The sequence below is a fragment of the Ursus maritimus genome, unplaced genomic scaffold (genome assembly GCF_017311325.1).
Source record: "Ursus maritimus isolate PB19 unplaced genomic scaffold, ASM1731132v1 scaffold_5, whole genome shotgun sequence".
Taxonomy (NCBI): domain Eukaryota; kingdom Metazoa; phylum Chordata; class Mammalia; order Carnivora; family Ursidae; genus Ursus; species Ursus maritimus.
In genome coordinates, this window is record NW_024426663.1 from 337,518 (window position 1) to 352,696 (window position 15,179).

At 49.0% G+C, this 15,179-nt stretch overlaps 1 protein-coding gene across 1 annotated transcript in view; it reads left to right on the forward strand.

Moving 5' to 3' along the window:
• The window catches only part of MCC (MCC regulator of WNT signaling pathway), a 246,686-nt gene that overhangs the window by 195,045 nt on the left and 36,462 nt on the right, over positions 1-15,179 (forward strand). Inside the window, exons 7-11 of the mRNA XM_008704936.2 lie at positions 4,482-4,628; positions 5,563-5,652; positions 6,742-6,890; positions 10,132-10,272; positions 13,129-13,232. Coding sequence (XP_008703158.1) covers positions 4,482-4,628; positions 5,563-5,652; positions 6,742-6,890; positions 10,132-10,272; positions 13,129-13,232 — 631 coding nt within the window. The remainder of the gene's footprint in view (positions 1-4,481; positions 4,629-5,562; positions 5,653-6,741; positions 6,891-10,131; positions 10,273-13,128; positions 13,233-15,179) is intronic.

Below are 15,179 nucleotides of genomic sequence, written 5' to 3' on the forward strand. Positions count from 1 at the left end.
CCCCCAACCCCCCCCCCCCCCCCGCCCTGCCTCTTCCCTGGGCAGTTTCATCCACACACAAAGCTCCTAAACCGTATACCCAGTTCTGATCTTCCCTTAGCTAACTGCTGACTGAATATGCCCACTCACATACCCCAGGGTTTTCTCAGATTCAGCATGTCCAAAGGTAGCATCTTTCCTTCTCTCTGGAAAGTCTGCTCCTTCTTGTGTCTTCCCTACTGTGCCCAGTAGCCCTGATTCACTGACTCACCCGAGCCGCCAGTTTGGACTGTTCGTTTGAACCTCCTCGAATAGTTCTAGAACTGACTGACCAATACAGTATCTACTGGCCACACACATCTATTTAGATGTGAATTCAAATGGACTAAAATAGAATACAGTTGAAAATGTAGCTCCTTGGGTCGAGTAGGCCCCCTGCAGATCCCCAGCAGGCACGCAAGGCCAGGGCACCCGCAGAACGACGTCACTGCTGCCGGGGTCGTTGGGCGCTGCTGGTCTAGGGCGTGTTTTGCCATTTTTGCCCCATTTTGTTGTGTTTGAGCCTCATCATCTCTCTCTTGACTCACCCCGTTTTTCTCGCTCATTTCAGTTCATTCTCTTTTCTAATCAAATTATTTTTTATAAGACCCTTTACTCCCTTTGAGAGTCATTAAGGTATAAATGAGAAACGCAGAGTTCTGGCATTTTAATGTCGCTCCATACTTGAACCTTTCAGAGCCCTGCCCACCTCCCCACCCTGCCCTGTTGCCTTTTCCTTTTTATTTGCTTGGTGAACCACTTCACCTCCAAGACCGAATCCCATGTTTCCTACTGTGGCAAGGCAGAGGCAAGGTTTCTTTTGTACCTGGACGTTCCGGTGGATACCCCTTTTCAGAGTGCATTCACACTGCGATGTTTGCTAGACTCCAAGCCCCTAAAAAACAAGAATTTTACCTTCTTCTTCTATCATGTTTCCAATATATGCAAGAGATTGACTCCTTTTCTTTTTTTTTCTTTTTTTTTTTTTTTTTAAGAGAGAGAGAGAGTGAGCATGTGTACGTGAGTGGGGGTGTGGAGGGCAGAGGAAGAGGGATAGAATCTTAAGTAGGCTCCAGGCTCAGCCTGGAGTCCAACGTGGGGATCAGTCTCACCACCCTGAGATCATGACAGCCGAAATCGAGAGTCAGACACTCACCTGACTGAGCCACCCAGGTGCCCCTGCCACAGATTGACTTCTTTTCTAGGGCCTCTAGATGAGGACTGGCTATGTGCTCACTTCAGGAGAAATGAGGAAACGGGCACTCAAATCACGGTCTGTGTTCTGTGGCTGAACTCCAGTTGAGCAAGCCTGGAAAGGTGATGAACGACCTTCCTACAAGTATCAATTCCTAGTTTGGGATAAAGCTGTGATTCCTGGCTATCCCCTGACTCTGAACCACATATTTTGTAGAGACAAATATATTTTAATAAAATATTTTCAGTGAAAGACAGGTATATTATTTAATTACCCCAAACTCAGTGGCTTAAAACAACAGACATTTATTCTCTCACAGTTCTGGAGTCCATGCAGTCAAGGTGTTGGCAGGGCTGCACTTCCTCCAAGGGCTCTGGAGGAGAATCCTTTCTTGACTTTCCAGCTTCTGGTAGGTCCTGGAGTTCTTTGACTTGAGGCCAGTCTCAGCCTCCATCTTTACTTGGCCTTCCTCTCTGTGCCTCTGTGTCTTTTTTTTTTTTTTTCCTCCCCTTAAGTAATCTCTACACCCAATGTGGGGCTCGAACTCAGAACCCCAAGATCAAGAGTCACATGCTTCACCAACTGAGCCAGCTAGGTGTCCCATGTACCTCTGTGTGGTAAATTTCCCTCTCTTTTTTCTTATAAGGATACAAGTTATTAGATATAGGACCCACCCTCAATCCAGGATGATCTCATCCTGAGATTCTTAATTTAATTATATCTACAAAGAACATATTCCAAAATGAGGTCACATTCACAGGTACTTCGGGTTTAGAACTTGAACCTGTCTTTGCAGGGGGTGGGGGGAGTGAAGGGCATGACACAGCCCGCGAGAGTGGGCAAGAATAGGAATGAAGACAACCATAGCTGTGTCTCCTCTCTCCCAAGGTTCACCTAAGCTGAATCAGCAAATTGGCTGTAGCCTTCATTTCTGTGCATTTATTCATTTAAATTAATTAACCCCCCCACCTCCAAATCAAGAAAAGAGAGAAGGCTATTTAATCCAGCCAGCTATCTATCTTCACGACAAGCTCACTCCACTCCCCTCAGCTGGATTTTTTTCACTGCCAAACAATTATCATTAAATGATAAAGTGTAGACCAAAAATAAACATGTTTATCATTCTGTAGTTTTCAAAGGCATTCTCTAGGTCTAACACTTTTTAAACGAAAATGGATATTTAGATTTAGATGTCGTCTTAGTCACGCATGCCTGTGTACAAACAAGCTGTGGAGAGACGGGAAGAAAGACTGTTAGGTACCTTCTCTGTGTTTATTTCTCACTGCTTCTAAATTTCCCACAGTGGACATGTTTTACTTGAGTGATTAGAGGAAGAACTTTTTTCCAATAATATGGGTAGTTTTATGCAGTTTTTGTAAATTGCCCGGGACAATGGAGATATATATTTTAAAGTAAGGCGAGTGGGCCACTCGGCATTCGAGGAACCAGCCGCGGATTGTTTTGTGAGCGGTCCAGAAGCTCTAGATTTTGGAGTGGTGTTAACATTGTTAATTATTCAGGACTTTCACAGCAGTAGCAACTGAAATCCATGGTCTCCATCAGGGAGGTTTCCCGGCTGCCAGGAGGCCGGCTTGATGGGAAAGCAGGCCCCCCTTTGCCATGCGGCCTCTTCTGGGTTTGTTGGGGACCAGTCCAGAAGGAGCCCTGTCATCTCTCGCTAGCAGTACCATTTGGCTTTAACAAGCGTATGTTTTTCAGTCTTTAAACTATTTTGAGGTCTGCCCTGTGTCTGGTGTGCTGTGAGGACGCACCCCCCACAGCTGAGTGGGAGGCACGTTGTAGCCCTTACACTAGTGAATGCAATTCACTCTGAGGCAATTTTCCTATTTTGGCTTCTAATATGCTGATGAATTATAGAAATTTCAATTACTTTTGGTTCCCAATTTAGCAGGATGGAGACATCCAAGATATTTAATATGAAAAGCTTTCCAGTCGCGTGACTGCATTCCTCCCATCTCTGGGACTAAAGTGCTGTGTGGTCCCGGGAGTCCCTTAGGACTGAGGGTGTGAGCCCCCAGCTGGGAGCATCTGCAGATCTTGGGAGCCTATTAAATATGCAGATTCCACCCACTAAATCAGAATCCCTGGGGGTGAGGCCCTGGGCTCTGTGTTTTAACAAGCCTCCTGGACATTCTGGTGCACTGACAAGTTTGGAAAGCCCTGACTTAGGTGTCCTGGTGCTAATTCTTCCCAGCAGGACCTGGTGCGCGTTTGTAGGGACCCGTGGGTGCTGGAGTCAGCTTGCCCTTCAAGGTAGACATTGTAGCTGATGATGGCACTGTGATCCAGGTTATCAGACCAGTTTCTCTCAATTATTTTCACTCACTTGGAACACTTCTCACTTTGGAAATCACTGAGCCGTAACCGTAGAGAGGAGAGTCTGGACATTTACATTCTGTGCAGGTAAATAAACGTGTGTTCTAAATGTAATTCAAAAGGCCCTGTGTGTCTCTTTTATGCAGAAAGACTGTTTAGATATTCCTTCCCGCTGTCCCCTGGATAATCCCATCTCGAAGTGTCCTGGGGGGAAAGCTGCAGGTGCATCTGTGTCTTGCCCTTAGCCTCCCCTCCTGGCCGGTGCATGTGGCTCTTCCACACCACACAGTTCTTCCAATACAGTGTGCCACCCCGAAGCCTGTGCTCTCGTGCAAGCTGTTCTCCCACCCCCAGCTTGCTCGACAGCACCATCAGAGCCCGCCCCACCTCATCCTGTCCATCTTACAGGACTCTGCTCCAGCACCGTTTCCTCCTTCCCTGTCGACTTGAGATGGAGGCACATTCTTCCCTTTGTCGGCTTCCTACAGCTCCCTAGGTAGATATTTACAGCATTAACGTGTGCTTGCATTGAAATTACGTGTTTCTCTTCCTCTGAGCTTTGAGTTTTGGGAAGGTGGCGATTTCATCCCGGGTTCTCCATGTGCAGTGCGCAAGACATTCAGGCCCATGAGGCAGAATGAATAAACATTCCTTAAAGATGGTCCTTCCACCTCTGCTGGAAGCTTTCAGAGCCTTAGAAAACATTTTCAGATCCTATTTTGTGAAGAACAGACGATGGCCAGCCAGTGGCCGGTCTAGTTAAGAATACAGCAAACTTTTATGCGGACGCAACCAAGTTAGCTTTAGTTAGCTTTTCAGTGAAGCTGATCTCTTCATGGAAATGAAAACCCAGCCATCCAGCCCTCTGGCTATTTTGCTCTTTGGCCAGGGAAGCCACCAACTGTGTCTGAAGTTTGCGCTATTATTTCAGGTTCGAGAGCTTCAAACGCGACTACAGAGCGTACAGGCCACGGGGCCCTCCAGCCCTGGCCGCCTCACTCCCGCCAACCGCCCAGTGAACCCCAGCACCGGGGAGCTGAGCACAAGCAGCAGCAGCAATGACATTCCCATTGCCAAGGTGAGCTCCAGGGGAGGGCGGGAACCCTGCTCTTTTATCTGGAATCCGCACCAGCCGCTACCATGCATGGCCGCTGTGCAGGCATGTGGTGAGCTCACAAGGGCCCGAGGAGCTTCCCTCGAGTCTCTCACAGGCCTCCTGTGCTGCAGCCACAGGGAGAGAGAACCCACCGGTAGTTTCGTCTATCTTGGCTGTGACCGGTATGCCAACTCTCATTAATCAGCCCGCGGGAGCAGCTCACAGCTGGCAGGTCGTTGTGGAAAGTGAGATGTTTGTCAGGTTCCACAACAGAACGGAGTGGATGGATAGTTGCTCTTGAGGACTGAGATGCAGCTCAGGAAGGGACCCCAAGTGATGAATCAGTGATCGCCCTTCTCATAGGACCAACAGCCCTGCCTGCAGAGAAATAGGTTGTGCTGGGCAGGCCATGGTGTTCGAGCAGCAGCCCCACCCCCATGCCTATGCTGAGTCTGCCCCAGAGGGACTGTCCCAGTGACACTCGCGCTCTTCCCCGGTGGTCTGCCGGTCTCCGTAAGAAGGGTGGTTCTCAACCATCAAGCTGAATAAGTGGGGTCAAACCGTTGTTTCTCAACCAGAAGTGATTCTGTCCCCCCAGGGGATATCGGGCAGTGTCTGGAGACGTTTCTGATGGTCACCACTAGAGTGCTAGTGGCATCTTGTGGCTAGAAGCCAGGGGTGCTGCTAACCAGCCCACAGGGCACAGAATAAATCTCTACAACAAAGAACATCCAGCCCAAGATGTCACGAGTGCTGAGGTTGGAAAACACTGGGTTAAGCAGATGGTGGAAAAACTGGAACGAGTGAGTTATTTTTCGGAAATTGATGAATCGGTTTCGTTGTCATGGCTAATGGCTAATGACAGTTTATCTGAAGAGTGAGGGGTCATTTTTCGATAATTTTTTTGTTTTTCTAGATTGCTGAGAGGGTGAAGCTATCGAAGACCAGGTCCGAGTCTTCGTCGTCGGATCGGCCGGTCCTGGGATCAGAAATCAGTAGCATAGGGGTGAGTGTTCGCGAGAAGCAAGGCAAGAGAGCGCCCAGTAGAGCTACACAGATAGCAGATCGGAAATGACCGAACTTCCCAAGTTCACCTCCCGTAAACAAGTTAATTATAAAATAAATCCTACCCCATTTCCTTCCAGAGGGTCAGATTAAAGGGCACAGTAGTTTCTTCATCGGGGAATTACTTCTTCAGCAGTAAGGGAGCTTCTCTTTCTCTCTACCTGAAAACTGTCAGAAAGAAATGATTTAGGTCTAGTTCCTGGTGACGGAGATGAAAGTCCTAAAGTCCTTGCTTTATATCACCCTGCACCCCAGAGACCGAGTGGGTCAGGGAGCTCTAAAAGAACTTTACCTTTCGCACATGCCTCTTAAAAGGGAGTGTGCTCTCCAGTGAGGATGAATGCTGCCTTTGAAGTGGAGCCCAATGCTGGCAGAGACCAGAACCTCTCGCTTAGTGCCAGCGTTTTCATCTGGAGAGCCTCTAAACCCCTTGAGGCCATAAGAGCTGACGGATGGTGAAAAGGGAGTACTTTCAGTTCCCTAAGGAATATTTTGTTAGGATTGGGGATGAGGCTGAGAGAGCCAGCTATTTGATCCCCAGGGGTGGGGAAAGCCTGAATAGTACTTTTAAAGCCCTCATTTAGAATTTTGCGCTGAAAAAAATTGCCTGCATCCAGATTTGGTGCCAAAGCCAAACTGTGAAAATAAAGGAGCCGGCTGCTCTCTTTGGCTGCAGCAACCAGAGACGAGGGCCCGGAGGGGCAGGGGGCTCAGGAAGGGGCAGTGAGTCCAGACCCTCTGTTCAATATCCAAAACTTGAGGAACTCTGAAGGGGCATGCTCCCCCAGGCGTGCTGCCCAGCAACACACGCCTGGAGCGTACAGCTGTATCTCGATCCTGTTTCTGTACTATTTTCACGGTAGTTAGCTTTTTATCAGAGACTCATACAGACTGAGAAAAATCAGGGTAACCATCTTCTGGTGCCTGATTGTTGAGGAATATTGGCTGTAAGTTCTGTGTGCAAAGCATGCCTGAGGTCCGGTCCCTAAAGCGACACCCTCTAGAGCAGGATTCGTGCTCACCTGTACAGGTGTCCAGCAGCGTGGCAGAGCACCTGGCCCACTCTCTTCAGGACTGCTCCAACATCCAGGAGATCTTCCAGACACTCTACTCACACGGATCTGCCATCTCGGAAAGCAAAATTCGAGAGTTTGAGGTGGAAACGGAACGGTTGAATAGGTAAGGAGAAATCCTATGTATTTGAGCGGTGGTGTTGCAGGGGTGGGGAGCTACCCTCCTCTCCCTTTCAGAGATCATTTCAGGTTGGCTTAGGAATTGTGACATGGAGAGATGCTGTCAGGCTGGTGGGCGGGAGCTCCCTCCTCCTCGTTCATCCAAGGGTGCTTACTTACAGCAGTCGGGGCTGGCTTCATGGGTGTCGTGCGACCTGTGTACTCACATGCACAAGCGTCGTGTTTGGAAGGACCCCACACTTGGCTTTACTGCTCTACGGTCACCATTTTAATTTCTTGGGGTGCCTGGGGGGGCTCAGTTGATTAAGTGTCTGCCTTCAGCCCGGGTCCTGATCCCGGGGTTCTGGGATGGAGCTCTGTGTCGGGCTCCCTACTCAGCGGGGAGTCTCCTTCTCCCTCTCCCTCTGCAGCTACCCCTGCTTGTGCGCGCTCTCTCTGTCAAATAAATGGGTAGAATCTTTAAAAAAATAAAAATAAATTCTTAATAATTTATGAAGACGGGTTCCACCTTTTCATTTTGCCCTGGCCCTTGCAAATTATGTAGCAAGTCCCGGGAGCTGTTTGTATTGAATGACAAGTAGGTCAGAAAGACAAGATGGCTACCGAGCTGCAGGCCTGTGCTGCCAGGAACCACAGAGAGAAACTCTGGAATGTTGAGTCAGCATCCTAGGGGCGCCTGGAGCTATCAGGAACCAGCAAAGGCGGTCTGATCGAGGCATTCTGGGATTGACCAGGCATGCTGATCTAACCCTCCTTGCTCCTCTGGGGGGTTGCCTAATTTTATTTATGTTCTTTGCAAAAGTACACCCTCCGTCCCTACAGTCTATCCTACTTAGTCCTACTTAGAATCGCTTTCTGAGTAGCTCTAACTGTCCTACTTAGACAAATTTTCCAGTTTTATGGATTCTTCCCAAATCTCACAGCAGAGGTAGTTGAAGTTTGTACTCATGCCTCTTGGCAAAGACTGGCTTGTAGGTCATCCCAGCGATGAGAGTTGCTGAAAAAGCAAAGAAGGACCAGGGCCAAGTCCTGGTAAACCACTGACTCAGAATGGGTCCCGCAGTGTACTACTGAATCCATCCAAGTGTGGTGTGGCTGCCTTGACCTACCAATCTTCAGTGGGAGAGCATAGTGCGAATTTGAAAGGCTTATGAACTAACCAGGAAGAAATGTGGATGCTGGTCCCCCTCCACTGTTGCTTAATGCCTTTCCCCTGGTGTCTGGCAGACCCGAATAAATTGAATTATCATATTAGTCCTCCCTGATTTGAAGCTGTTTAATATAGTGCTTGAGGACTAAGGAAATGCAGCAATGTAGGTCATTTCGAATCTGGAAATTAAACGGTTTCCTTATTAAATCCAAAATACTTAAGAGTGACAGTCCTGATGATTACCTTGTAGCAGTAAAGCAGCTGCCCTCTCAGCACCAGGGCCAGGGAGTGCTTAAGAATCGAATCAGATAGGCCCTTTGCAATTTGATGAAGTCAGATGCCTTCGGGGGCCCTCCGAGAGTGAGGATCTCCTCTCCACAGATTCAGGGATTTAACAAGCCTGCTTTGTGGTTGAACTTGAAGGAGGTTCCTTTCTCCTCCGTTCTGTGCACCTAGGAGACACCAAAGAAAGGGGAAGCATTTGGTGCTTGTAGCTCACATTATTATGGTGTTTCACAGTTTACAAAGGGTTCTCACAACCACTTAATCTTCAGCTTGGGAGGGCAGAGCAGTCCCATTTTGCAAATGAGAAAACAAAGGCTTTGATATTGAGCGACTTGTCTTGAGTCCAGAGCTGTTAAATAGCCCAGCTGGACTTCTACCCCTGCCCTTGAACTTCCCCTCCAGTGTTGTCCCATGACCATAGCTGCAACTGGAATGCGGGAATGACCTTAGAAATAGTCCACCAGGATGGCCTCATGTCTGTTATTAAACTACCTACCTCAAAGTTGGAGGCCCTATTATACCCCCCAAAATGAGAGCCCTCAGCTTTGTGATTGCGTGTGTGGTGGGGGTCATAGCTCCGCAGAAGTGTTTCTTTACTCAACAAATCTGTTTTAAGCACCTGCCCTGTGCTCATCTGTTTGTCATGCAAAGGAGAGTAAGACAAGGTCCCTGCTCTCACGGAGCTTCTGTTCTGTTCGGGGAGCCGCACAAGAAGCAAACAAAGGAGATCACAAGAAAACTCCCGGTAAACAGGGCACTGTGATAGCGTGGGGGCGGGGTTGGTTTTTAAGTAGGCTCCACACCCAGCATGGAGCCCAGTATGAGGCTTAAACAACCTTGAGATTGAGACCTGAGCGGAGATCCAGAGTCAGACGCTCAGCGGAAGGAACCACCCAGGTGCCCCAGGGGGTGTTGCTTCTAGATAGGTAGCCAGGGAAAGAGGTGGCTTTAAGTTGCGATTTTAAGGGGAAAGGAAGCAGCCCTGTGACAAACTAAGAGTCTTACGGAGAAACTGACAACCTTAAGGTGGAAAGGGAGGTTGACGCGAAGTGGAAACTGCCCCCAGGCATTGAAGTTCCTGCCGCCTGTGCAACCAGCAGTCCGCACTTGTGGGACTGTCCAACCTGGACGGAGGTTTGGACGCAATCGGCAGTTCCTGGTCCACTGCCCCTTCAGAGGCCCTTAGGGACAGTATCTTACTCCCTGATTCACCTGTTGCTTCTGCTCTGGTCGTGACTGGTTAAGAGTACAGGGTCTGCGGTCAAACTGGTTGAAACCCCAGGGCAAGGCACTTACCCCTTCGGTGCCTCTACTTGCTCGTCTGAGAATGGGGACAATCTTACTGAATTCAAAGGGCCGTGGTGGGTTATCGAGCAGGGGTTTAACAAACAGCAGCTACTACCCTGGCGCTGCGTTTTGTTTGTCCCGTGGAGGCTGGCTTATTGCAGTGCACCTGTCCTACCTCTCCTGAGGGCCTGAGGTCACGTGGTTGGCTCCTTTCCCCGGCGGGTCCTCAGCACCTCACACGGTACCACGGACGTGTCGTGTCCCGGGCTGGGTGGGAAGTAATCAGGGGGCTTGCGTGTATGTCTAGTTTACACAGAATTTAGTGATTCTCGTACTTAGAGTTGCTTCCTCTATTATTCACGTCAGTTACGTTTGCTAAAACCACGGACAAGCTCACACCCTAACACGCGTGTCTGGCCTGGGTCTGGATTAGACCACTCGGCTACCGGCAAATGAGTCGTAACCTGATGTGAGATCGTGAAAAGAGATTTTTCTTCCTTTGTAGCCGCATCGAACACCTCAAATCCCAGAACGACCTCCTGACCATAACGCTGGAAGAATGCAAAAGCAACGCTGAGAGGATGAGCATGCTGGTGGGAAAGTACGAGTCCAACGCCACGGCGCTGCGGCTGGCCCTGCAGTACAGGTTAGGGACCCGCAGGCCACGCGTGCGCATGCGCGTCCGGGGTGCACCAGGCTTTCAGAACGCATACGGACGGCTGGACCAGCAAACACTAATGTGATACCTGCGAAAATCCATTAGCCCCTGTGGCAATTAAGCAAATAGAGTAATGAGTATGGCGTCGGAAGCTAGCCTGTTCAACTTAAATATTCTTTCATTCAACTAATACCACTCAAAATATTCATTTTCGTATTTATATATCCCTTTGTTGCTCTTTCCAGTCTTTTTTCATTGTCCTATATATTTTACGTTCTAAATCTAGGACATTCTGTTTCTTCAGTTTATGGTAGTTTCGTAACGTTAAGAGTCTGCCTGCATTTTGAATGGCTGTATCCCCTGCATCAATATTGTTGTTTTGTTTACTCATTTCTCTAAAAGACATGTAGACTTTTGCAGACTTAGGATATTAAAAATAATTTTATGGTGAATAATTTAACACCGATAATACCTCCGTTCTGGTGAATATTTTCCTTGGAATAGAATCCCCAGAGCAGGAATTATAGGTCAAAGAATACGAATGTTTCTGTGGTTCTGCAGGCACGCTCCCAGTTTTCCCGTAAAAACAAGCTGGTGTAAATGACCGCAGTTCATTCTTCGATGAGCAAGTGGTATATGAATGTACCACTTGTTTTCAGCCTCACCAGCTTCGGAATTTATCTGTCTCTAAATTACTATTTGTTCCATGGCTACAAGCTATGCATTATTGTTTTCAGGGGCTTATTTTATTAGTGGTACCACTTAGGCATATTTGCCGAGATCCCAGAGTAGTGACTGTACCTCACTCTTAGCATCTGAAAAGATCAATATGTTTTAAGAAACTTTATTTCTTCAAAAAACAAAATCAAACCCCAAAACTTAGGAGACCAGGGGCGCTTGGGTGGCTCAATCCGTTAAGCATCCGACTCCTGATCTCAGCTCAGGTCTTGATCTCAGGGTTGTGAGTTCAAGCCCCATGTTGGGCCCTGCGCTGGGCGTAGAGCCTACTTTAAAAAACAAAACATAGGAGACCAAAGGTAAAGCACAATCATGCTGGTTTACAGACACGCCAAAGCAAGCAGGTAATCCACCCACGATAACTCTCGAACAGGCTGGGCTGCAGTCTGCCTTTTATCTGCGTGGATGAGGCGATGGCGCAGTGTCTCTAACCTGGAAGACAGACTGCCCTTGACAGAAGGAGCTGCCAGCGCCCAGGGCTCGTGATGGGCCTTTTCCGTATCTCTTAGTGAAAGAAGATGAAAGTGAGACAATCAAAAAACAGATGGTCTGTTGACTAAATGTTGAGTAAAGCAACATTTCCCCTGCTTAGCTTAGAGAAGCTAATCAGTTATTTGCTTAGCAGGGAAGTTTCTGCACCGCAGGCATCTTGTCCAGGGCTGCTGAGGCATTACGCACACGCTCCACTTCCTGTGCAGACATGGGTCCCTGTGGGACACTCTTAGATCCTGTACCTGGTGTGTCCAGTGATGACAGGCACGAAGCAGAGAGACTAATTTCTTCCTCTTAGAAATCCACATTTGTCAGAGATTTCATACGTGGTTCAAGGGGCAATTTTACAAGCATCTGATAGAGCTTTCTGTGATGATGGACCTGTTACCTGTCTGTGCTGTCCAGTATGGTAACTCCTAGCCACATGTGGCTCTTAAACATACGATATACGGTTATCACAAGAGAGGAACTAAAGTTTTCATTTTACTTAAAATCTTTTTACTTTAAGTAGCCATACGTGGCTAGGGGCTACTGCAAGTCTAGGTCAAAACAGTCTGCCTTCTGGGGCCGTCTTTCTTTCTACCAATTATTGTGTAACTGTTTCTAGGGTCAGGAAGCTGGGAGTGACTTAGCTGGGTAGTACTCCAGCTCAGAGTCTCTTAGGAGGTCCTGCTCAAGCTGTCAGCCAGGGCTGTGTCATCTGAAACCCTAAGCAGAGCTGGCGGGATGTGGCTCTAGGGAAGCTCATTCACACAGCTGTTTGGTGGAGTCCTCAGTCCTTCACTCACCGTCTCAGCTGGAAGCCACATGGGTCTCTCCATGGGGCTGCTCGAGAGTCTTTAAGACATGGCAGCTGGCCTTCTCTAGAGAGGGTGATCCAAGAGAGAAAGGGAAGGGAGAGAGAGAGTGACCAAGATGGAAGTCACCATGCTTTTAAATAACCTCATCTTGGAAGTGACATCCCATATCCTCTTAGTCACGGAGACCAACTCTGGTACCGTGCAGAGGGAGCTAACACAAGGGTGTGCATACCAGCATATGGGGTCAGTGGGGGCCATCTTGGAGGCTGGCTACCACAGCCATGTTACCTTTTCTTTTTAGCTGATCATTAAAGAGGCATTAAACTTAACTCTCCCGCTTTTATTGTTTCTCTTATATTTTTCTAGATCCTATTTCGTTATGTAATTATTTGTAGGGAGAGAGAGAGAGCGTGCGCATGCGTGGGTGTGAGTGGGGGTGGGGAGTGGTAGAAGGAGAGAGAGAGAGAGAGAATCCCAAGCAGGTTCCACATGGGGCTCGATCTCACCACCCTGAGATCACAACCTGAGCCGAAATCAAGAGTTGGATGCTTAACTGACTGAGCCACCCAGTCACCCCTAGATCCTAGTTTAAAGTAAAAGTTTAAGTTTAAACGGTGGGGGGCAACATAGCAGAGCAGCAAGCCCTTGGCTTTATGCAGAAATATTTGCGGGTATTTCTCTAGCTTACGTGGACAGCGAGGCTGAGAAGCAGGGTTGGAGCTGCTTCCCCTGGGTGGGTGGGGGGGGCAGTGCTGCTTCAAAGAGGCTCAGTGTCGTCTGTCAGAGCTGAGGATGCCGTGTGCTTCTGTTTCAGTGAGCAGTGCATAGAAGCCTATGAACTCCTCCTGGCACTGGCCGAGAGCGAGCAGAGCCTCATCCTGGGGCAGTTCCGGGCAGCCGGCGTGGGGTCCTCCCCTGGTGAGTGTGGCCCGAGTTCCTCCCTCCCTCTTCCTTCTTGTCCCCTGCCTCTCTTGCTCTATGGTGCCCCCATTTCGCTGTTGGCCTTGGAACACCTCCCGACAACATGAAATTCGCTTGTCAAGCGTGTTTTTCGTTTTTTCCTCATGACTGAGTGAGTAAATTGTTTATGTTGAATGCAGCAAGAACTGGAGTGGAAACAGAATTACAGACAAGTTAAAACAAACAAGCCCTCTTAGGAAATACGCCCTAGCGGGCCAGCAGTAGGCCGGATGGAGCAGAAGGGCCCACGTTTGTGATGAAAGGGACCGACTTGCCCACGGCCTCTCTGTGCTGCTGATTGTGAGGGTCCCTTTGCTGCCCACGTGGCCTTTGCTGAGACTCGCTGCCTCTGGTGGCTGTGCTTGAGCCCCAGGTGTGTTCTTTTGGGCGGTTTGGAAGCATGGGCTCGCCCTCCCTTGTCTCCAGGCACCTTGTGAACCCAGAGGAAATGGTTTCACACCCTGCTGTCCACTTCAGAGGGCTCTCCTGGAGCACAGGGTCCAGCCCCGTGGGGAACAGAGGGGTCAGCTGACGCACCCGCCTCCCTGCCCGGGGCTTGTGTCCTGTCGCCCGGTCTGTACCTCCAGCTCTGCACTGGCCCCTGAAGCCACCTGTCCATTTTGAGTAACCGGAAGAGGCATATGATTGGAAAAGACACAAACGTGTCATCCTGGTTGGCCGTATTTGCTAAAACTTGGCCTGTGCTTGTGGCTCTGGGCCTTACAGGAATGTAGGAGGACACAGAGACATGGCGCTTAGGAGGGAAGAGAGGCCAAGGGGAGAGGTTACCGTGGCTCCGTGCCGAGGCCGGGCTGCTCCCTCAGCTCCGCTCCAGAGCCGCGGCTTCCCGGGAGAGGCAACGGCAGCTGCACAGAAAGCTGCTTAACTCCGGAGCCCAGCGTGGGCCAGTGGGCACACCAGGCGTCCTTGGCCATGGGAACCAGGCCACATGCCAGGGATGGGCTTCTTGGCAAGGGCTGGGAGCCTCCACTCGGGCCACCCTTCCAGGATGCACCTTGCAGAGAAGGTCGGCACCAGGGCCCCTCCGGAGTGCGTCCCCACCCCCACCCCGTTGTTCTCACCAGCTCCTCCCTGCACCTGGGGTCTAGCTTGGGCCCTGAACACTCGCAGGTTTTTCCTCCTTCAGTTCTGACCTATACAGGAATCTGAAGCAAATCTGAAGGAAAGGAAGTATCCTGGGCATTAATTTCCTGCTTCATATCGAAGTTACAAGGCAGGGGAGCAAGGCTCCATTTGTATGGGTGACCACCCTCCTCTCTCTCTCTCTCTCTCTCTCTTTTTAGTAGTATTAACATCCCAGCGCAGAAATAGAAACTCTGCCAACATTTCCATTAGAAACCTCATTTTTCAGGGTCTTTTCACTAAACCATAAAACTTTATACCTCATATTAAACAGATCCTAAAATGATCTTGGCCTGCTGTCAAGTTTTTTTTTTTTTTTTTAAGTATATGTATTAAGGAAAATGATCAATTAAAGGGAAAAAAATCAAGCCTCTTATTTCCAGTTTGTATCATCAGATGATGTCTTTAAACCATCCTGTCCTGGAAAGGTACCTTTTATTAGGCTTGTCTCTACTTGGCACAGTTACTGGGTAGGAGCTGGAAGGACTTATATAAATCTGCATTTGAAATACTTAAAATCAATAATGAAATGCCTTGTATTAACATAATCTTGGGTAGCTCATGATATATTTATAAAATGAGCCAGTCAGTAATATCATGCCTCCTTCAGAACAGAATTCCGAGAGCAGTCAGTTGGTGAGATGAATGTAAAATGTCTCGTTTGTGGAAGGAAGGGAGGGAGGGAGGGAGGCGGGTCGGCAGAGACATGGCGGCAGGGGTCCGGGGAGCTCAGCCTGCAGGATGGAGGCACCCCCCCCCCCC